Genomic DNA, 22,687 nt, shown 5'->3' on the forward strand with positions numbered 1-22,687 from the left:
GTTGTCCAGCTTCCTCACAGCCAGCTCCCAGAACGGATAGAGTCTCTGACACGCCTGTTTATTTCTTTCATCGTTTTGACAATTTCCACCACCAGGAAGAAAGGAAACACTCAATTGGCCAGTGACAAGCAGTGCCCTTCTCAAAAGGCAATGCTGCGTGATCAAACAGTGAAGGGAGGGCAGGGATTAAATCAAAATAGAGTTGGAGGGGGAAATAATACACTCCTCTCCTGCAGTGACACTCCTGTTTATTTATTTTTCTTTTTTTAATATTATCCACACACTACCGCCTAACTGCAGTAGTGCTTATTTATTCCCCCGCACCTATGTTGTGTGTGTGCAGGTGTGAGACACGGTGAAAGACACAAGGTGCATGAATCTTTATTCACTTTCCACCATCAGGAAGAAAAGAAACATCCAAGTGGCCAGTGACAAGCAGTGCCCTTGACATCAAAGGGCTATGCTGTGTGATCAAACAGTGAAGGGGAGGGCAAGGATTCAATCAAAATAGAATTGGATGGGATTCCACAGCACACTCCTGTTTACATCTGCCAATCAGGACCTAATTAACAGCCCAGTCAGGGAGCTCCTATTCTGAGGTCCACCTGGCTAACCTCATTACAATCACTATATAAAGGGTCAATATTCGATTGGGTGTAATATTTAAAATTTCTTTTGCAGGCCAACCGTTTAATCCAACTATCCAGCTGAACTCTGCTGTGGCCAATATAATTTGTTCTATCGTTTTTGGTGACAGATTTGATTATGAGGACGAAAAGTTTGTCAGTTTAGTAAAGAGAGTGAATGAGAACATTCAACTTGTCGGTTCACCTGTGGCCTACGTAAGTTTCATCTTTCATTTGAATTACATTCCAGAAGAGATCATTTGCAACTTGTAGTAAATGGAAGGGGTCTGTACGTGGAGCCTCATTAAATTTGTGGTGCAATATAATTGGCCATTAATTGCCCAATTAAGGCCTTTAACTGGCGTGAAGATAGGCAGGATGCACTAGGGCTGCCCCTCCTACACATAACAGGGTGGGTGGGTTTGGGGATGGGCAGGTGTGTGCCAGTGTCACCCACAAAGGTTTACAGCCTCCTGTGACTGTAAACCTGCTCATGAAACTATACCCATCAACTCCACTTTGAATAGATTCAATATATGCTGGCCTGGGGAGTAGATTCCAACAGTTAATGACACTTTGAGAGAACAAATCCGTCCCCATCTCTGTGTTTTTCAAACAGTGTCTTACTTTCAAATTTATAGTCTCAGTATTAAATACTTTGACAAGTGAAAATATCCTCTCAACTACCCATCAAGCGGCCTCAAACTCTTGAGTCTTTGGAAGTGACCTCTTATTTATTGAAACTGAAACAGAGGCCTGACCAACATAGAATGTGATCATTTGGACCAGTGATCCTTCTCCAATATCTTTGAAAGAATTATGCAATTGGTCCAAGACCCTTTCTCATTCCCATAATTCAACAAACTGATTTTTTTGAAATATTTATCCAATTCCCTTTTGAAAGTTATTGAATTTGTTTACACAACTGTTACAGGCATTGTATGATGAAAACTATAGTAAAAAGCTATAATTATTCAATGTTCACAAACCACTGTATTTATCAAAGATTGATAATGTTTAAAAGATTTATCTATTACTTATTTTGAAATTGCGATTACTTTGATGTGAGCAAGTAATTGGTTGTTTTCAATGTCTACCTTAATAACATGATGCTATTTTGATTCTGTAGCTGTACAATGCATTTCCACTCCTGAGATTCCTTCCAGGATCACACAATAAAGTGTTTACCAATACAGAACAGACTATGAATTTCCTCAAAGGCTTCTTCAAAGAAAATCGTCAGAAACTAGATGACAATGACCTGAGGAGTTTTATCGATGTGTTCATGATCAGACAACAGAAGGTAAACACCCCTTTGTTTTTCAGAGTTTTGCCGCCTTCCTAAAGTTATATTTATGTACTTCAGGAAAAAAAAGTCAACTTGATTCAGTTCAGCATTGGCCTGGTGGGCTGAATAGAACTCCTTTTTTTTTGCAAATGTATATGATTCTCGATAAAGGGTGTGAAAAATGTTGTTCTTTTTAGAAAGAGAATTGGCATCTACACTATGTCTTTCATCACACCAGGATGCCCCAAAGCATGTTACAGCTGATGAAGCAGTTTGGAAATGTTGTCACCAAAGATCAATAAATCTGGTCAGAACCTCATGGCTGTTTGTGAGAGTTTGCCCTGCTAAAATTGCTCATACACTTCCTACATTATACTAGTGGCTGCACTACAAAAAGCACTTGTTATTGACTTTAAGTTGCTTTGGGGCATGTTAAAGTCTTGAAAAGCACAGTGGAATAGATTTCTTTGTGATACATTGACCTGAGAGGAGACAGCACCTCAGAATAACATCTTATCTGAAAGACTGCACCTCTGACAGTTTGGCCTTCCTCAGTACTACACTGGAGTAAACATACAGAAGCCTTGTTTTCCTGGCCCCTATTCTGAGCTGCAATGCCCAATAATCAATGTGTCAGATTAAGTATGCATCATAGGACTTACAGTACAGGTCTCAATTCAATTCTGAGCTGTTGCATTGTTAATCTTGCTTTCAGGGATCAGTGAACCATAATTCATACTTTCATGAAGACAACTTACTGACCTCGACGAATAACCTGTTTGCTGCAGGGATGGAGACCACCTCAACCACACTTCGTTGGGGAATGCTTCTGATGATGAAATATCCAGAGATCCAGAGTAAGAAGTACTCTGATTGATTCCACTCTGGAGCTGACCTTGTTAGATGGTTTTCAGTGTCTCCTATTCTCTGTTTATTGTGATTTGAGATTTTGATGTTGTTCAAAAATATCGTGGCAGTATTTCCAATGACTTTAAAATGTGCTCGGATTGCAGAAAAGGTTCATGAGGAAATTATCAGAGTTATTGGATCGGAACGACATCCCAGAGTTGAAGATCGGAAAGACATGCCGTACACTGATGCAGTGATCCATGAAATCCAGAGGTTTGGGGACATCGTACCACTGGGCTTAACACATGAAACAACAGTGGATGTAAATTTCAGAGGATACTTCATTCCAAAGGTACCCTTAGGAAAGGCTGGCTGCATTCAGGGCCTGATAGACAGACAATAGGGAGGAAGAAAGGGTACATTGAAACCTGGTGCACTGTGCACCATGAGTACCTGAATGATTCAAGCTCATCAACTTACACGCACCATGTTATTTAGAATAATATGGCAATGTCTGACTGCATTTGGGTAGTTTATTAATGTTGCAATATGTGCAGGTAGTGGAGAAAAAGAGGAGGAGTGGAGAACTAAATTGAAAAGAATTGGCTTGAGTACAAAATTTGCTATTTGCACAGCTCCTCTTAATGTAGTAAAGCAACCCAAGCATATCTACAGGAGTTATTGAAGAATAATTAACACCAAAAGCTATAAAACTATATACATAGATATGCAGCCAAAAGCTTAGTTGAAAGGCAGGTTTTAAGGAACTTGTTAAAGGAGGAGAAAGAAATAGGGGATCCCAGAGATTAGGACCCAGACTGCTGCAGGTACAGCCACCAATCCTGGAGCAATTCAAATCAGGAAACTCAGGGGACTACAATTAGAATGGAAATGATATTTCTAAATTTCAAATACATTTATCAATGAGCAACTGTGCGATTATTTTCAACAGTACCTTTGTATTTTAATAATAAAAACATAATCCAGAAATGATATTTTAATATTTGTAGGGAACCCATGTAATCCCATTGCTGTCCTCTGTGCTGTTTGATAAAACCCAATGGGAAAAACCAAATGAGTTCAACCCATCTCACTTTCTGAATGCTGAGGGCAAGTTTGTGAAGAGAGATGCCTTCATGCCCTTCTCTGCAGGTAACATCTCTTATTAATTTTTGAATGATATGTGAGTGAAATAATCCATCCCTGGCTGGGGAGAATTAGGTCTAGGAGATGCATCATTGAGTGAATTTTAGTTCTGTTAGGGTGGCACAATAGCTCAGTGGTTAGCACTGCTATCTCCCAATGCCACTGACCCTCCCCGTGTGTGTTTGTGGGTTTCCTCCGTGTGCTTGGTTTCCATCCACAGTCCAAAGGTGTGCAGGTTAAGTGGATTGGCCATGCTAAATTGCCCATAGTGTCCAGGGATGTGCAGGTTAGATGGGTTAGCCATGGGAAAAGCAGAATTACAAGGATAGTGGTAGGGCGATGAGTAGGGTGGGATGCTCTTTAGAGCTGTGGACTCGATGGGCTGAATGGCCTGCTCCCACACACTGTAATGATTCTGTTTTGGGGAGAAAGACATTGCTGAGTGCGCCACTGTCCAAACAGAGTCCGATGCAATATCTGTGCACATAGTTTTTAACTGGAGTATTGAGTCGCAATCAGGAATGGGAATCTGGGGTAATCTGTCTTTTCCCTAAGACTGCAAAAACTTATTTGTCTCTATAAAGGTGAGATTAATTGCTGGCACACCGGAAATGAACAAGTTTTCTTGGTTAAACATGTACCTTTTCCAACTGTAGGGCTGTTTAAAATGCCTGTCATCATTATTCTAGAATTATGATCACTGTTGAAATGTTGGGAATCTCTGCGGCCAATACACAATGGCAGACATGACTGCAATTTAACATGTCCACTGGAAACTAGCCCCTATGACAATGCAGCTCTTGATTAGTACCACAGTGAGAGCACCAGCCTCAAATTTGTGCCTCAGGTTCTGGTGTGGCGCTTCAACTTCCAGCCTTCAAGATGAGAGTACTACTCATACAACACAGAATGTTACAGCGCAGTACAGGCTCTTTGGCCCTCAATGTTGTGCTGACCCGATACCCATCTAACCTACACCATTCCATTATTATCCACATGTATGTCTAATGCCCATTTAAATGTTCTTAACGTCGGCGAGTCTACTATTGTTGCAGGCAGACTGTTCTACGCCCCTACTACACTGAGTAAAGAAACTACCCCTAATATCTGTTGTAAATCTACCACCTCTCAATTTAAAGCTGTGTCCCCTTGTGTTAGCCTTCACCATCTGAGGAAAAAGGCTCTCACTATCCACCTTATCTAAACCTGTGATTATCTTATATGACTTGATAAGTCACCTCTCAACCTTCTTCTCTCCAATGAAAACAGCCTCAGATCCCCTAGCCTTTTCTCGTAAGACCTCCCTTCCATATCAGGCAGCATCCTAGTAAACGTCTTCAGAACCATTTCCCATAATGTGACCAGAACTGCATGCAATACTCCAGGTGTGGCCTTATCAGTGTCTTTTGTACAGCTGAAGCATGACCTCGTGGCTCCGAAACTCAATCCCCCTACCAATAAACACCAAAACATCATATGCCTTCTTAACAAACCTATCAATCTGGGTGGCAACTTTCAGGGATTTGTGCACCTGGGCATCGAGATCTCTCTATTCATCTACACTGCCAAGAATTTTACCATTAGCCAAGTACTCTGCATTCCTGTTATTTCTTCCAAAGTGAACGACCTCACACTTTTCTGCATTAAACTCCATTTGCCACTTCTCAGCCCAGCTCTGCATCTTATCTATGTCCCTCTGTAACCTACAACATCCTTCAGCACTATCCACAACTCTGCCAACCTTAGTGTCATCTGCAAATTTACTAACCCATCCTTCTAGGCCCACATCCAGATCATTTATTAAAATGACAAATAGCAGAGGCCCCTAAACAGATCGTTGTGGCACAACACTGGTAATTGAGTTCCAGGATGAACATTTCCCATCAACCACCATTCTCTGTCTTCTTTCAGCTAGCCAATTTCTGATCCAAACCACTAAATCACCTTAATCCCGAAACTCCGTATTTTGTGCAATAGCCTACCACATGGAACCTTATCAAACACCTTACTGAAGTCCATATCTACCACATCAACTGCCTTACCTTCATCCACCTGTTTTGTCACCATCTTGGAGAACTCAAACTGTTAATGAGGCATGACCTACCTTTCACAAAGGAGAAAGTGAGGACTGCAGATCCTGGAGATCAGAGCTGAAAATGTGTTGCTGGAAAAGCGCAGCAGGTCAGGCAGCATCCAAGGAGCAGGAGAATCAATGTTTTGGGTATGAGCCCTTCTTCAGGAATGGGGATTCACATACCTATGCTAATATGGTGTCGAAGTAACACAATGGGAGAGGGAGACAGTTTTTTAAATTTCAAAAATATACTTTATTCATAAAATTATTTTGACGCCAGGGCTATTGGTCCTGTCTGGAAAGGACAAAGGTCTTGCCTAGGCTTACCTGCATGGAATGGGGAAAATTTGCATGTGTGAATTGAAAGAGTACAGGCTATCAGTTGCTGTTGCAGTAAGTTTTTTGTTTGGTAGTGGGATTTGTAACCCTATGTGCCCTGGAAGAGAAGTAAAGCATGGAACTGATCCCTCTGTGACATTTAACTTCCTCATCATGACCTTGTAAACCTATCCCGAACCACAGTACCCTCAACCTCCTGTGTACAGGAACTACAATTCAGGTTCCCACAACCCTGTTACATTAGTTTAGACCCCCCTGAAGAGCATTAGCAAATTCCTCCCCACCCAGGATATTGGTACCCCTCTGATTCAGGTGAAGACCATCCTGTTTGTAGAGGTCCCATCATCTCCAGAAAGAGCTCCAAATATCCAAGAATCCAAAACCCTCCCTCCTGCACCATCCCTGCAGCCACGTGTTCACTCCACTTTCTCCCTGTTCCTTGCTTCAGTCGTACGTGGCATGGGCGACAAACCAGAGATAACAACTGTTCTAGTTCTAAGCATCCAACCAAGCTCCCTGACTTTCTGCCTTAGATCCCCATCTTTCTCCTTGCCTGTGTTGTCGGTGCCTATGTGGACCACAACTTGGGGCTGCTTCCTCTCCCCTCAAGGATCCCGAAAACATGATCAGAGACATCACAAACCCTAGCACTTGGGAGGCAAAACACCAACAGTGAGTCTCACTCGTTCCCACAAAACCTCCTATCTGTCCCCCAAACTATAGAGGCCCCAGAGACTAAAGCTCTGCTCCTCTTTCCCCCTTCCCTTCTGAGCAGCAGGGACAGACTCTGTGCCAGAGACCTGTGCCCCATTGCTTACCCCTAGTAGGTAATTCCCACCCCAACTCCCACCTAACAGTAAGCAAAACAATACACTTGTTGTTGAGGGAACACCACAGGGGATCCCTACACTGCCTGCCAGTTCCCTTTCCTATCCCTGATGGTAATGGATCTATCTTCTTCACGTGGCTGTGCAGTAACTACCTCCCTGCAACTCCACTCAATAACCTCCTTGGACTGCTGAATGATCCGAAGTTCATCCAACTCCAGTTCCCTAACACAGTTCTCGGAGCTGGAATTGGGTGCACTTCCCACAAATGAAGTCAGCAGGGACACTGGAGGTGATCCTTACCTGCCACATACTGCAGGAGGAACATTCAACTTCCCTAACTGCCATTCCCACTATTCTAATTTCTCAAATAGACCACTGAAAAAATGAAACACAAAAGAAAACAAATACCACCTTACCAACCGATGTACAGAACTATTTTTTTGGGTTAGAGGAGGAGGATGGGTGGGAGACAATACCCGATTTGTGTTTTGGGTAAAGCAACCGCCCAAATGTGTAACCTTGTGAGCAGCCTCCTGCTCGATGCTCCTGTACTTCCTGCTGCTGGAGCAACAAGCTATAGTCAGCAACGTACCTCATCGATAAATTTCACAATCCTGAAAACATTGGCATCTAAGTGATTAAGAGATATTGTTTCAGAAAGGCAGCATAAAACAGCAAGATCCTGTTTATTATATAAAAAAATTGTGAACACCATTGTGTGATGAAGAGTTGCTTTGACACTTCTGTTTCTGCAAATGTGTTTTTGCAGGTCGAAGGATTTGTGCTGGTGAGACCCTGGCTAAAATGGAGCTGTTCCTCTTCTTTACTACACTGATACAAAAATTTAAGTTTCATGTCCCACCGAATGTTAGTGAACTGGAACTCGAGTCTGGAGTGGGTTTTACTTCGTTCCCAAAGTACCAAACTGTGTGTGCTGTGCGTCGCTGATGTAGCCACCTCATTCATGATTTAACGTGATTTTCATTTGCACAAACATTTAATCATCTGAATAAAAGTGTTCCTTTGTTTCTTCACACAGTGCCTGTCAAATTGGGCTGAGTCAACATCATTATGTTTACTTTTATGATGTGACATTCACTGTACAAACTAGCTTTGTCACAAAACACAAAGGAGTTAGAAGGATCAGTCACTTCCTGTTCCTTTTTTCAGGGGGTGATAGATGGGGTCTAACTTGATGTGTTTATTGATAGCACCACCTCCTGAGATAATAAACAGGAAGTGACATCACCACAGGAAATGACATCAGCAACCCAAAGAAACCCAAACATATAAATATAAAGTAGGAATTTTTCAGTATTGTTTTGACAGAGGCCCACTGAAGATGTTACCTAGTGGGGTAATGAAATGTCTGGAAATGAACCTTCCAGCTCAGTGAACAAAACATTCTAAACCCCAACTTGAGCTACAAATCTTCTCAAAACTCGCTAATGCCTATTTGTTTAATGTATAATGGTGAACAGACATTTGTACAGTCAATAAGTTACCCTGTAAGTAAACATGAAGGTTATCAACTCTAGACATATTTTTGGAGATTTAATTATTTGACCTCTAACCTCTGCGTGCCCTAACCTCTAGCCCTGCCTATGTCACTTCCATCAGTTGACCATCCTGTGTCCTGGCCAACCAAGTATTGAACAGCCTCTTTCTTGCACAGTTTGATTATTCTGTACTGTCAGCCTTTTATTCCCCCATTATCTTTTCTTTACATAAATACTAACTTTTCAAAAAACATCACACCAGCGAGTTTTGAAAAGACTTGTAGCTCAGGTAAGAGGGGCAAGGTATTAACACAGAGAGAGGTAGGTGCCTGGAACGTACTGCTGGGGATAGTCCTGATGGCAGATACAATAGGAGTGTTTAAAAGGTTTATAGATAAGCACGTCAATAAATATATCCCTCTAGGATTATGGACCATTGGCAGCAGAAGGGATTAGTTTAACTTGGTGTCATGTACGATACAACACTGTGGGCTGAAGAGTGTATTCCATGCTGTACTGTTCTATTTTCTACAACTATATTTATTTTAGTCTGCTTTTCAGTTTTGTCTTTGGGACACATTTAAATCATAATAATAATAATAATAATAATGTATGGAAGGAGGCTTATTGTGTTTATTGCTGACTCTTTGATGCAGCTATCCATACTCTTTCCATGATTAGCCCGGGGAATTTATCCCAGTTGGGTATTTATACTTGTGGAGGTTCTGACTAAGGCAGCAAAATCCAACTCCTAATAACTTGCTGTGTAATTTTTTTCTCAGAAAGCCTTGGACATTTTGTTAATTAAATTGATGATCCTGATGCCATTGGAAGCAGATTTTCTTTATCTGTGATTAAATATTTCATGATTTTGTAAACTATCAAATCGTTTCCATGCTAAATAACTTTGTTGTCCCAAAATATGGTTCAGTAGTTGATGAACTCTTGTTGCTGTGCTCTTAATAAATTAGATGTTGCAATGTTCATTGTGTATCATTTACTTTCTTTATCATCCAAGCCTTGAATGTCAATTTTATCCTTGTATCACTGTCTCCTTTTAGTAAGTTCAGGTGTTAACATTGAAGTCTATTGTTTAGTTTCATTTGATCACAGGGGTTGGTTGGTTTTAACAATCAGCAAATGCTGAGAAGCTGGAAATGCTGCATTGTAGGTCAGGACTACCCTGAAACATTGGCTGGAGATCTATTTTAAATAAGGTTTTTTTGAGGTTGAGGTGTCATACTGTTCACTCGTGCAGTAGGGGTTAGAGTGGCACCTTGGACCTTCACCCCCATTTTGCAGACTGTAGCGAAGGACAGTGGTGGTAGAAGATTGAAATATTTTCCTCAACATATTTGACCAGAAATCTCTGAGTGGGAGACCAACTGTCCACAATTTGGAAAGATTTGCAGGTTGAAGCTCAAACTATTTGGCCCCAGTATGAACATCTCTTCCTCACTCATTAAGTTGTGCCATCGAGACCTCAGAATCAAACATTCTGAATAAGACAATCCCTTTATTTTCAGGAACCAGCCTAGTGAGCCTTCACTGAACTGCTTCCGATGTAAGTGAATCTCTACTTCAGCAAGAGTTCAAACCAGAATATTCCATATGTGGTCTAACCAGTGCCCCGGACAGTTCTAGTAAAATGTCCTTGATGTGTACTTATATCAGAATGTTGGACTGCCACTTTAACAGTCTGATTTACACAATGTGATAATGATGTTACCAGCCAGTTTGGAGGAATACAATACAGACTTGTTTGCTATCTGGTAGAGTGAACATCTGCTTAATAAAATCTCTTGTAGTTTCAAATACTACAGTTCCCTCGTCCTTCTTGAAATCTAAAACAGGAAGAAACCTGCAACAAGGAATTCATAGCAATTTTAAGGGCATCAGCAGAATCCTGCTATTTCAGAGACAAGTGATGCTGTCAGAGATAGATTGAGGTTTAAGGTGCCTTCACATTTTGTCATACTGTACTCTTTCTGCCAGATTTTTTGGCTACTCACTCAACTTATTTATATCTGTCTGTAGTTCCCAATTAGTAAGCTCCCTGTGACATTTTCAGAATTTATGTTCTTAGCTGTCTTTCTGTCATCTGCAAATTTAGCTAACATGTCTTTATTTCTCTTATATAAATCATTGATATAAGTTGTAAAAAACAGAGGTCCATGAGAGTATTCTGTCAGTCTCCATTCATGACATCCTGTTAGACAGAAAAGAAACTCTATGCTGTCAGCCAGCCCATCCTCTGGTCATACACATCCTCTGTTACCTCCTGCATCATGAGCTCCTACTCTGCACAATAACCCTTTATGTGGCTTCCTGTCAAACATCTTCTGGAAATTCATGTCTCCAGGCTCCAACTTATCTACAGTACATGATGCTCCTTCAAGGAACTTCAATAAATTGGTTAAGCATGATTTCCCTTTCACTAATCCATGCTGACCCTTGTAACCTTTGTGTTTCCTTTACGCTCAGGTATAACCTCCTCTGTGCTCGAATTCTGGCATTGCCTGAAGGGCAGACCTCAAGCTAACCAGCCTGTAGTTTCTTGTTTGTATCCTTCCTCCCTTCCTGAATTTAAGAGTTTTATTTACTCCTTTCCAATCTAATGGAACCTTTCCAGAATCTAGGGAACTTTGGAAAATGAATACCAATGCACCTGCTACCTCATTAGCCACCACTTTTAAGACCTTAAGGTTAAGCCTACCAAGGCTGGGTCAAAACCCTCCCTAAGGGCATTGTGGGCCTATCTACAGCACCTGGACTGCAGTGGTTCCAAAAGGCAGCTCACCACCACCTTCTCAAGGGCAAATGGGAAGGGGTAATCAATGCTGGTCAGCCAGCAGCACCCACGTCCCACAGGGGGATTTTGTTTTGTTTAAAAAGCGTGAAAATCGATATTAACAAACCTCTTCTTTCTGGCTAGCGAGAATTGCCTTGCTATTCACACCATGTTTGGAGAATGGGACTTTAGTTTCTCTCTGCATTGTAAATTTCCTTTTTTTCTGACTTTGCCTCATTTTCCCAACAGATTCAGTAATACCAGCATCGCTCACGGGTGTCTCTAGGTGAGAGGTGAGGGGGAATTTTAGTGACTGTTTGCAATTGCGGTGTTAGATTTTTGCGAGGGACGGAGTTTTCTTTCCTGCCTTCCAGTTGGTTTGAAGGTCATTGCCACCCACTGTAGTTCATTACACAATAAGGCTTCGACAAGGGAAAGTTCAGATAATCCGAGAGTTTAAAACCACATCGATCAGGGAGAGATTTCCCTTTTGAATCTTTTCAGTGCAGGAGCTGAGCTCGAATATAAACTGCGGCCCCTCCTGTTGCCAGTTTCGATCCCGGGATGTCGATTGTAAGTGTTTTCCCTGTGGATGCCGTCACCCTGGTGTTGCTGGGGGCTCTGACCATTATCCTCCTGCTGTATTTCAACAGCGGCTTGAAAAATCCTGGGGTCATCAACTTCCCCCCGGGACCCCCTTCTCTCCCAGTGATCGGGAACCTGCACATGTTGGATCTGAAGAAGCTGAACAAATCTTTGATGAAGGTAAGAGGGAGTTAGACTCGGAGAGTGAATCAGAGGCCTGGTTTGCTCTTTCCCATTTGTGTTCAGCGCTTGGGGGTGTGAATTTCTGCTCTGAAGGTGTAATCTCAGTGTGAGTTATTGTCACCAATGCAAACCAACCAGAATCCAGCTGATATTACCCCGAAATTGACATCATGTTGGCCAGGTAACGGAGTATATTCGTCCCCTGTAACCTGACCACCGACATCAGAGGGAGTGTCTGAGTGTTTAATGTTAGTCAGGGATGAAAAGATGAAGAAAGAAAGAATTTCTAATAAAAATATCCTGTGGGGTGGGGGTGGGGGGGGGGCGAGGGGAGGCTGTGTTCTTCCGCCTCTCCAGTGTCCACCAGGTGCAGAATTCTCTCAGGTACCAGTCAGCATGACATTTTCCATCCCCAGGGACAGTGGTGTGCAGCCTGGGTGTGTGGCCCATTGAAAAGTCTGAAAGGTCACTGGTGTGGTGAATAGGAGATATCAACTTAAGAAAGACTCACTGACTTTAGACCAGTAAATGTCTTCCAGCATTGAAGCCAGATTATACGCTGGACTGTAACATCCTGCATCCTTACCCTTTAAATTTGCGCCCTGTCCCTCACACACTTAATTCTTCATGTGTTAAACGACAAGGTAACAGATTTATTGGGGATTCAGTCTCTAACCTTCCATTCCATCACAGAGGTACAAGTAGTTTCTGAAACCAATACCAGGAACACATGGCTGATGTAATCAGGGATTTGGCTTATGTACTGGCCAATCTCATGATGATTGAGTCTAGCTGTATCATTATACCTTGAGATGGTATAGTAGAGAGAGTGAACAGGATGTCAGTGAGTGTTTTACATTGTATTTGAGTGACGTACTGACAGAGCTGCATAAAGCTAAAGACATGTTGAGGATGTGTGAAATGGATTTGAAGCTGATGCCTTTGAAAGTTGTCTGAGGGTGAGCAAGGAGCTGATGTGAATGTCCAGTGTAGATCCTGAGAGCTGGGGAGTGCTGCTGAGTGAGAGATCGATGTGTGGATCATGGAACAGACTGAAAGGTCACTGGTGTAATGAACAACAAATGGACGTGTCACGGAAAAACTTGTAATAATTTGTCATGTAAACCTTTTCTTGAAGCTATCTGAGAAATATGGCGAAGTATTTAGCATCAAGCTGGGGCCCACAACTGCAGTGGTGCTGACCGGTTATGAAGCAGTGAAGGATGCTCTCGTCAACAATGCAGATGAATTTGGAGAGAGAGCACACATCCCAATATTTGAAGCAGTTTCAAAAGGACACGGTAATTTGCATCTTCACTGTTGTAAAACATCAGTTAAAATCAGACTGTATTCTGTCCCTGTTCAGATAATGAATATTTTTCAGTGTTTGACAAAGGTTAGTATTTCTTAAAGTATTATGTTTTTAAGAACTTAGAAAGATTAAAAAAAAGTATCTGATAGTAACTAATTCCTTGTAATTTCTAAAACTTGGTTATATTTAATTGCACAATATCCAATAGTTATAACCGTTATGTGATAATTGGTGATGTTAGTGTGGGGCTGTTTAGTAACTTCATTCAGCACCATGTTTTCCTTGATTTTCAAAATGACATTGATAATATATTCAGCAATACACGAGGGTTATACTGGAGGGTTGGGAACATAAATTGTTCTGACACTGAGTAAGACCTTAGCTCATCTGTGAAGTAGCTCACTTTTACCTTAAGTTTCCGAATATCTTTGGTTAACAGAAGCTGATTGATCTCTAATCTTAAATTAATAGTTGATCTAGCATCAACTAAGATTTTTGTAACAGGCTACAGCATCAGAGGCTGAGGGGTGACCTTATAGAGGTTTATAAAATCATGAGGGGCATGGATAAGGTATATAGGCAAACTCTTTTACCTGGGGTGGGGGAGTCCAGAACTAGAGGGCATAGGTTTCGGGTGAGAGGGCAAAGATATGAAAGGGACAAAAGGGGCAACTTTTTCACACAGAACATGGTGCGTGTATGGAGTGAGCTGCCAGAGGAAGTGGTGGAGGCAAGTACAATCACAACATTTAAAAGACATCTGGATGGGTGCATGAATAGGAAGGGTTTAGATGGATATGGGCCAAGTGCTGGTAGATGGGACTAGATTAGGTTAGAATATCTGGTCGGCATGGGTAGGAGGAGGCTTGTATAGAGCACAAATGCTGACAGACTATTTGGTTCAAATAACATGTTTCTGTGCTGTATATTCAACATAGACCTCTAGTTGTAGACAATCTAATGCTTATTTATATAATCTTAATATCTCTGATAATAATTCTGAGGCTTCTAACACTTCTCTTCAAATTATTTATCAACTGAGGAACATTAACTTGATCTGTTAATTGCAGATATTTTTGTTTGGCAGTTTTTTGACTTTTCAAACAAAAATGCTTTTAAAAGCGTTTGAACACATAATGATGCTGTGAAATGAAACATTCTCCTGTTCAATTGTTAATTCATCAATCCCATGTTGAGTGTAAGACAGCCTGAAGTAGTGGAGAGAGCCTACTGCATTGGCATACAATCTATGCTCAGCGATGTCACAGGCAGTTGCATTCTTATCTCTGACTCAGATAGTGTGGGTTCAGGTTCCACATCAGAGACTTGAACATATAATCCAGGTTAATATTCCCAGGTAGTGGAGGAATATTGGATTCTCAGAGGTACATTTCTTGGAATTCTTCCTATCTTCTCTCTCCAGTGGGAATAAAATGCCTCATAATATTATTTAAAGTAGAGCAGAGAACGTTTTTCCTGATGTCCTAGTTATTACGTGAATTTATGAGGAAAGATTATACAAATTATGCTGATTTACTCTTAAAGGATGATCTGATTGAAGTCTTTGAGATAGTAACAGGAAAATTATAAACAAGAAAATAAACTGGAAAAGAAAAGGGGTATAAACAGGAAAAACAATAGATAAAGAAAGACTATTTTCATTGGTTGGGAATTCTAGTATGAGGGGCAGCAGAGTCTGAGAAGCAGGGCCAGACCAAGCAGGCAAAATGGTAGGAAGCACTTGTACACCAAGAGGATTGCAGTTGTTTGGGACTTTCTTCCACAAATGACATTGGATGCTGGATCAGTTGTTAATTTTAAATCTGAGGCTGGTGATTTGTTAAGCAATGGAGTTTGGTCACAGGTCACCCAGGAGCTCATTGAATCATGACATAGCCTTGAGGGGTGTAATGGCTTACTCCTGTTCCTATGTTGCTATGTTCCTATTTGTCCCTCCATCAATATCTCCAAAATTAATAGTTTGTGGAAGCTCATAGTGTGTGTAAATTGGTTAGTGTATTTACTATATTCTAACAGTGAGTACACCTGAAAAGTAACTCAGCGACTGAAGCATTTGGGATGCCTGGATGTTATCTCTAGAAATGTTCTGCATTGTAATATTTCACAACAAAAATGCAAACCTTTCTCACTTCATTGTGTTCTATTTCTCTCATTAGTCTGGCCCTTGATTCTATGAGGAATGTTGTTAGTTTAAGTGAGGATTACAAGAGTCACGGTATTTGCTTCTTTTTGATGGATCTAATTTAAGGTATTATTTTTGGTCATGGGGAGTCATGGAAACAAATGCGAAGATTTGCCCTCAGCACATTACGAGATTTTGGAATGGGAAAGAAAACCATCGAAGACAAAATAATTGAGGAGTCAGATTTTCTGGTAAAAATGATTGATGCTTATCAAGGTGAGTTTGTGTAAGGTTACTGAATAGAATTACCGTAGTTCCTTTTCTCTGTATGCATTATTTATGAATGCCAATGTACATTAAAGAATCACAGAAATCTATACCACAGAAAGGGACCATTCAGGCCATTGTGTTTCTGCTAGCTCTATGTAAGAATAATCCAAAACTAGTTGCAATTATTGCGGTATGCTCCCCCCCCCGATGTGTATTCAAACAGATCACATCTGATTGAATAGAAGAACAAGTTCATAGATTTCCAGTTCATCCATCCCTCAATTCATGATCTGTTCTGCAATTCCCTAGCTCAAATTGGACATTGAAGGAGTCTTAAAGATTCTGGTGAGAGTGTCAGCTATCTCCTATCTATCTTATTTCTATAGGCAAGGGAACAAGCTTCAGGGTCTTACCTGAAGAGCAATGTAATTGTGATTTCTTGTAAATTGAAAAAACAACCATAGAAGTTGGTATCCCATCACAAATTCACCCTTTATTTTCACATGCATAGTACTTAACCAGAACAGACAGAATCTCTGACACTCCTGTTTTTTTTAATATATAGTTTATTAAACTGTACAAAATACAGTGAACAATAAACAGAAAGCAGCAGTTCACAAAAAAAGACACAATATACAGAGGAAAGAGTAGTAAAGCAAAACCCCAAACCCCACCGTTCAACCAGTTTTCATGGAGATGAGGACAAACCTCAAATCCCACTTCTGTTCTTCACAAAGATAACAGTAACAAACACAGGCAAGACAGTGCAATCAAATCAGAAACAGTGCATAGAACGCAGATCCAATATAGCAATAAAAAAGACACCTGACACGTGTCCGTACCACATACTGATCATACTGCAGAACAGCATCAGCCTTCCAGTCTCTGACCACCCTGAGTACTGACTGACCCTCCCCAGGCCCACTTTCCTCCAGGCTGGTCATCGTGCACTCAGCTCCCAGTCACGCCACGTACTAACCGGCCTACCCCAGGCCGCTTTCCAATGAGCTGGTTGTTGGCTTTCTGGCGTCCGGCCGCATTGTGTACTGACTGACCCTCCCCAGCCCACTTTCCTCTGGGATGGACATCGCCACCCAGTCACCCCACGTACTAATCAAACCTCCCCCTGACCTGCTTTCCTGCTGTTGGCCTTCCAGCACCTGACTGCCCCGTCTTTCTCCTGGCCAGCGTTCCTACAGACCGGCCAATGACTGTCCGGCTCCCAGCCTCCTTGCGTACTAACTGGTCCTCCTCCGGTTGGCCTTCCTATGGCCTGCCATTGGTTGCCTGACTCAGTCTCCCTGCGTACTGACCAGTCTGCCCTATCGTAGATTCCTGAGAGGACACTATCAGTTGCCTGGCTCTACCTGCCCCATCTACTGACAGGCTGCTCCTGGTCTGCTTTCCTCAAGGCCGGTCATCAACTCTCTGGCCCTAAAACACTCCTGTTTATTTATTTTTGGGGTTTTTTTTTGCATGAACAGAACCTCTGACACTCCTGTTAATTTTTTTTTAAACACCCGCACTACTGCCTAATTATGGTAGTGCTTTTATTTTTCCCCCAGCCCCCATGTTGTGTGTGTGCAGGTGTGAGACACAGTGAAAGACACAAGGTGCACAAATCTTTATTCACTTTCCACCACCAGGAAGAAAGGAAACACCCAAGTGGCCAGTGACAAGCAGTGCCCCTCACATCAAAGGGCAATGCTGTGTGATCAAACAGTGAAGGGGAGGGTAGGGATTAAATCAAAATAGAGTTGGAGGGGGAAATAATGCACTCCACTCCCTGCGGTGCCCACCTCTCCCTGAACAGCTCCAGGGTGTTGGTGGAGACCGTGTGCTCCTTCTCCAGAGACACCCGGGCTCTAACGTAACCGTGGAAGAGGGGCAGGCAGTCGGCCCTAACGACCCTCTCCACGGCCCGCTGCCTGGACCTGTTTATGGCCAGTTTGGCCAGGCCCAGGAGCAGACCCACGAGGAGGTCCTCGGACCTGCCCTCCCCCCTCCGCAGCGGGTGTCCGAACATCAGGAGCGTGGGACTGAAGTGCAACCAATAACAGAGAAGGAGGTTTTTGAGGAAATCAAAAAGGGAGTGCAAGCGTCCACACCCCATACGTACATGGTCCATGGACTCCACAGCACCACAGAACAAGCAGTGGGGCTGGGAGTCCATAAACCACCGCAATCTGCGGTTGCAGGGGACCACTGCGTGCAGCACCCTCCACCCCAGATCCCCGAGAGAAAGGGGGAGGACTCCTGCGTAGAGAGCCCTCCATTGGGAAACGTTCCTGTTTTTTTCCTTTTTTTGTTTTTAAAATTTTTTTATAACCCCCACACTACCTCCTGACTGCGATAGTGCTTATTTTTCCCCTAGTACCCATGTTGTGTGTGTGCAGGTGTGAGACACAGTGAAAGACACAAAGTGCACAAAACTTTATTCAATTTACGCCACCCAAGTGGCCGGTGACGAGCAGTGCCCTTCACGTTAAAGGGCAATGCTGTGTGATCAAACAGTGAAGAGGAGGGAAGGGATTAAATCAAAAAAGAATTCAACTGGGAAATAATACACTCCATTCCCTGCGGCATCCACCTCTCCCTGAACAACTCCAGGGTGTCGGTGAACACCGTGTGCTCCTTCTCCAGAGATACCCAGGCTCTGACATAACCGCGGAAGAGGGGCAGGCAGTGACCCTAACAACCCCCTCCATGGCCCACTGCCTGGACCTGTTTGTTTCTGCCAACCAGGACTCCCTGTTTGGACCTAGTTAACAGCCCAGGCAGGGAACTTATATTCTATGAGGTCCACCTGGCTAACCTCATTACAATCACTCCATAAATACTCGATTGGGTGTCATGTTTTAAAATTTCTTTTGCAGGCCAACCATTCAATCCAACTATTCAACTGAACTCTGCTGTGGCCAATATAATTTGTTCTATAGTTTTTGGTGACAGATTTGATTATGAGGATGAAAAGTTTGTCAGTTTAATAAAGAGAGTGAATGAGAACATTCAACTTGTCGGTTCACCTGTGGCCCACGTAAGTCATCTTTCGTTTGAATTATATTCTCGAAGAGATCATTTGCAACTTGCAGTAAATGGAAGGGGTTTGTACGTGGAGCCTCAGTATATTTGTGGTGCAATATATCTGGTCATTAATTGCCCAATTAAGGGCCTTAATTGGTGAGGATAGGCAGGATGCACTAGGCCTGCCCCTCCTACACATAACATGGTGGGTGGGTTTGGGGATGGGCAGGTGTGTGCCAGTGTCACCCACAAAGGTTTACAGCCTCCTGTGACTATAAACCTGCTCATGAAACTATACCCATCAACTCCACTTTGAACAGTTTCAATATATGCTGGCCTGGGGAGTAGATTCCAACGGTAAATGACACTTTGAGAGAACAAATCCGTCCCCATCTCTGCGTTTTTCAAACAATTTCTTACTTTCAAATTTATAGTCTCTGTTTTAAATACTTTGACAAGTCAAAATATCCTCTCAATACCCATCAAGCTGCCTCAAAATCTTGAGTCTCTGGAAGATACCTCTTATTCATTTAAACTGAAACAGCAGCCTGTCCAACACAGAAGGTGATTATTTGATCCAGTATTCCTTCTCCAACTCTTTTGAAAGAATCACACAATTGGTCTAAGTCCCTTTCTCATCCCATGACTCAGCAATCTGATTTTTTTGAAGTATTTATCCAATTCAAATTTGCTAGAACTGCTTGGGAGAATTTAAACTAGTAAGATGGTGGGGGTGGGGGGTGGGGGGGTAGCGGATGTGGGACCCAGGGAGATAGTGAGCAAAGAGATCGATCTGACACTGGTACAGCTGAGAACAGAAGTGAGTCAAACAGTCACGGCAGGCAGGGACAAGGTAGGACTAATAAATTAAACTGCATTTATTTCAATGCAAGGGGCCTAACAAGGAAGGCAGATGAACTCAGGGCATGATTAGGAACATGGGACGGGGATATCATAGCAATTACAGAAACATGGCTCAGGGATGGGCAGGACTGGCAGCTGAATGTTCCAGGATACAAATGCTATAGGAAGGATAGAAAGGGAGGCAAGAGAGGAGGGGGAGTGGCATTTTTGAGAAGGGATAGCATTATAGCTGTGCTAAGGGAGGATATTCCCGGAAATACGTCCAGGGAAGTTATTTAGGTGGAACTGAGAAATAAGAAAGGGATGATCACCTTATTGGGATTGTATTATAGACCCCCCCCAATAGTCAGAGGGAAATTGAGTAACTAATTTATAAGGAGATCTCAGCTATCTGTAAGAATAGTAAGGTGGTTATGGTAGGGGATTTTAACTTTCCAAACATCAACTAAGACTGCCATAGTGTTAAAGGTTTAGATGGAGAGGAATTTCTTAAGTGTGTACAAGATAATTTTCTGATTCAGTATGTGGATGTACCTACTAGAGAAGGTGTAAAACTTGACCTACTCTTGGGAAATAAAGCAGGGCAGGTGACTGAGGTGTCAGTGGGGGAGCACTTTGGGGCCAGTAACCATAATTCTATTTGTTTTAAAATAGTGATGGAAAAGGATAGACCAGATCCAAAAGTTGAAGTTCTAAATTGGAGAAAGGCCACTTTTGATGGTATTAGGCAAGAACTTTTGAAAGCTGATTGGAGGCAGATGTTCGCAAATAAAGGGACGGCTGGAAAATGGGATGCCTTCAGAAATGAGATAACAAGAATCCAGAGAAATTATATTCCTGTCAGGGTGAAAGGGAAGGCTGGTAGGTATAGGGAATGCTGGACGACTAAAGAAATTGAGGGTTTGGTTAAGAAAAAGAAGTAAGCATACGTCAGGTACAGACAGGATAGATCGAATGAATCCTTAGAAGAGTATAAAGAAAGTAGGAGTATATTTAAGAGGGAAATCAGGAGGGCAAAACGGGAACATGAGATAGCTTTGCAAAGAGAATTGAGGAGTATCCAAAGGGGTTTTACAAATATATTAAGGACAAAAGGGTAACTAGGGAGAGAATAGGGCCCCTCAAAGATCATATACTGGATTAGTGGTGCTGGAAGAGCACAGCAGTTCAGGCAGCATCCAAGGAGCAGCGAAATCGACGTTTCGGGCAAAAGCCCTTCATCAGGAATAAAGGCAGTGAGCCTGAAGCATGGAGAGATAAGCTAGAGGAGGGTGGGGATGGGGAGAGAGTAGCATAGAGTACAATGGGTGGGTGGGGGAGGAGATGAAGGTGATAGGTCAAGGAGGAGAGGGTGGAGTGGATAGGTGGAAAAGGAGATAGGCAGGTCGGACAAGTCCGGACAAGTCAAGGAGACAGTGCTGAGCTGGAAGTTTGAAACTAGGATGAGGTGGGGGAAGGGGAAACGAGGAAGCTGTTGAAGTCCACATTGATGCCCTGGGGTTGAAGTGTTCCGAGGCGGAAGATGAGGCGTTCTTCCTCCAGGCGTCTGGTGGTGAGGGAGCGGCGGTGAAGGAGGCCCAGGACCTCCCATGTCCTCGGCAGAGTGGGAGGGGGAGTTGAAATGTTGGGCCACGGGGCGGTTTGGTTGATTGGTGCGGGTGTCTCGGAGATGTTCCCTAAAGCGCTCTGCTAGAAGGCGCCCAGTCTCCCCAATGTAGAGGAGACCACACCGGGAGCAACGGATACAATAAATGATATTAGTGGATGTGCAGGTAAAACTTTGATGGATGTGGAAGGCTCCTTTAGGGCCTTGGATAGAGGTGAGGGAGGAGGTGTGGGTGCAGGTTTTACAGTTCCTGTGGTGGCAGGGGAAAGTGCCAGAATGGGAGGGTGGGTCGTAGGGGGGTGTGGACCTGACCAGGTAGTCGCGGAGGGAACGGTCTTTGCGGAAGGCGGAAAGGGGTGGGGAGGGAAATATATCCCTGGTGGTGGGGTCTTTTTGGAGGTGGCAGAAATGTCGGCGGATGATTTGGTTTATGCAAAGGTTTGTAGGGTGGAAGGTGAGCACCAGGGGCGTTCTGTCCTTTATACAGTTGGAGGGGTGGGGTTTGAGGGCAGAGGTGCGGGATGTGGACGAGATGTGTTGGAGGGCATCTTTAACCACGTGGGAAGGGAAATTGCGGTCTCTAAAGAAGGAGGCCATCTGGTGGAACTGGTCCTCCTGGGAACAGATACGGCGGAGGCGGAGAAATTGGGAATACGGGTTGGCATTTTTGCAAGAGGTAGGGTGGGAAGAAGTGTAATCCAGGTAGCTATGGGAGTTGGTGGGTTTGTAAAAAATGTCAGTGTCAAGTCGGTCGTCACTAATGGAGATGGAGAGGTCCAGGAAGGGGAGCGAGGTGTCAGAGATGGTCCAGGTAAATTTTAAGGTCAGGGTGGAATGTGTTGGTGAAGTTGATGAATTGCTCAACCTCCTCACGGGAGCATGAGGTGGCGCCAATGCAGTCATCAATGTAGCGGAGAAAGAGGTGGGGAGTGGTGCCGGTGTAATTACGGAAGATCAACTGTTCTACATAGCCAACAAAGAGACAGGCATAGCTGGGGCCCATACGTGTGCCCATGGCTACGCCTTTGGTCTGGAGGAAGTGGGAGGATTCAAAGGTGAAATTGTTAAGGGTGAGGACCAGTTCGGCCAAACGAATGAGAGTGTCAGTGGAAGGGTACTGTTGGGGATGTCTGGAGAGGAAAAAAACGGAGGGCTTGGAGGCCCTGGTCATGGCGGATGGTGGTGTAGAGGGATTGGATATCCATGGTGAAGATGAGGCATTGGGCGCCGGGGAAACGGAAGTCTTGGAGGAGGTGGA

At 43.2% G+C, this 22,687-nt stretch overlaps 1 protein-coding gene across 1 annotated transcript in view; it reads left to right on the top strand.

Annotated features, from left to right (window-relative positions):
- LOC140464741 (uncharacterized) overlaps nucleotides 1-22,687 on the top strand; it is a 48,611-nt gene that overhangs the window by 14,317 nt on the left and 11,607 nt on the right. The window contains exons 4-13 of the mRNA XM_072560237.1: nucleotides 682-842; nucleotides 1,756-1,929; nucleotides 2,630-2,771; nucleotides 2,928-3,115; nucleotides 3,774-3,915; nucleotides 7,922-8,088; nucleotides 11,971-12,207; nucleotides 13,349-13,511; nucleotides 15,792-15,941; nucleotides 18,812-18,972. Coding sequence (XP_072416338.1) covers nucleotides 682-842; nucleotides 1,756-1,929; nucleotides 2,630-2,771; nucleotides 2,928-3,115; nucleotides 3,774-3,915; nucleotides 7,922-8,088; nucleotides 11,971-12,207; nucleotides 13,349-13,511; nucleotides 15,792-15,941; nucleotides 18,812-18,972 — 1,685 coding nt within the window. The remainder of the gene's footprint in view (nucleotides 1-681; nucleotides 843-1,755; nucleotides 1,930-2,629; nucleotides 2,772-2,927; nucleotides 3,116-3,773; nucleotides 3,916-7,921; nucleotides 8,089-11,970; nucleotides 12,208-13,348; nucleotides 13,512-15,791; nucleotides 15,942-18,811; nucleotides 18,973-22,687) is intronic.

Source organism: Chiloscyllium punctatum, chromosome 40 (genome assembly GCF_047496795.1).
Source record: "Chiloscyllium punctatum isolate Juve2018m chromosome 40, sChiPun1.3, whole genome shotgun sequence".
Taxonomy (NCBI): Eukaryota; Metazoa; Chordata; class Chondrichthyes; order Orectolobiformes; family Hemiscylliidae; genus Chiloscyllium; species Chiloscyllium punctatum.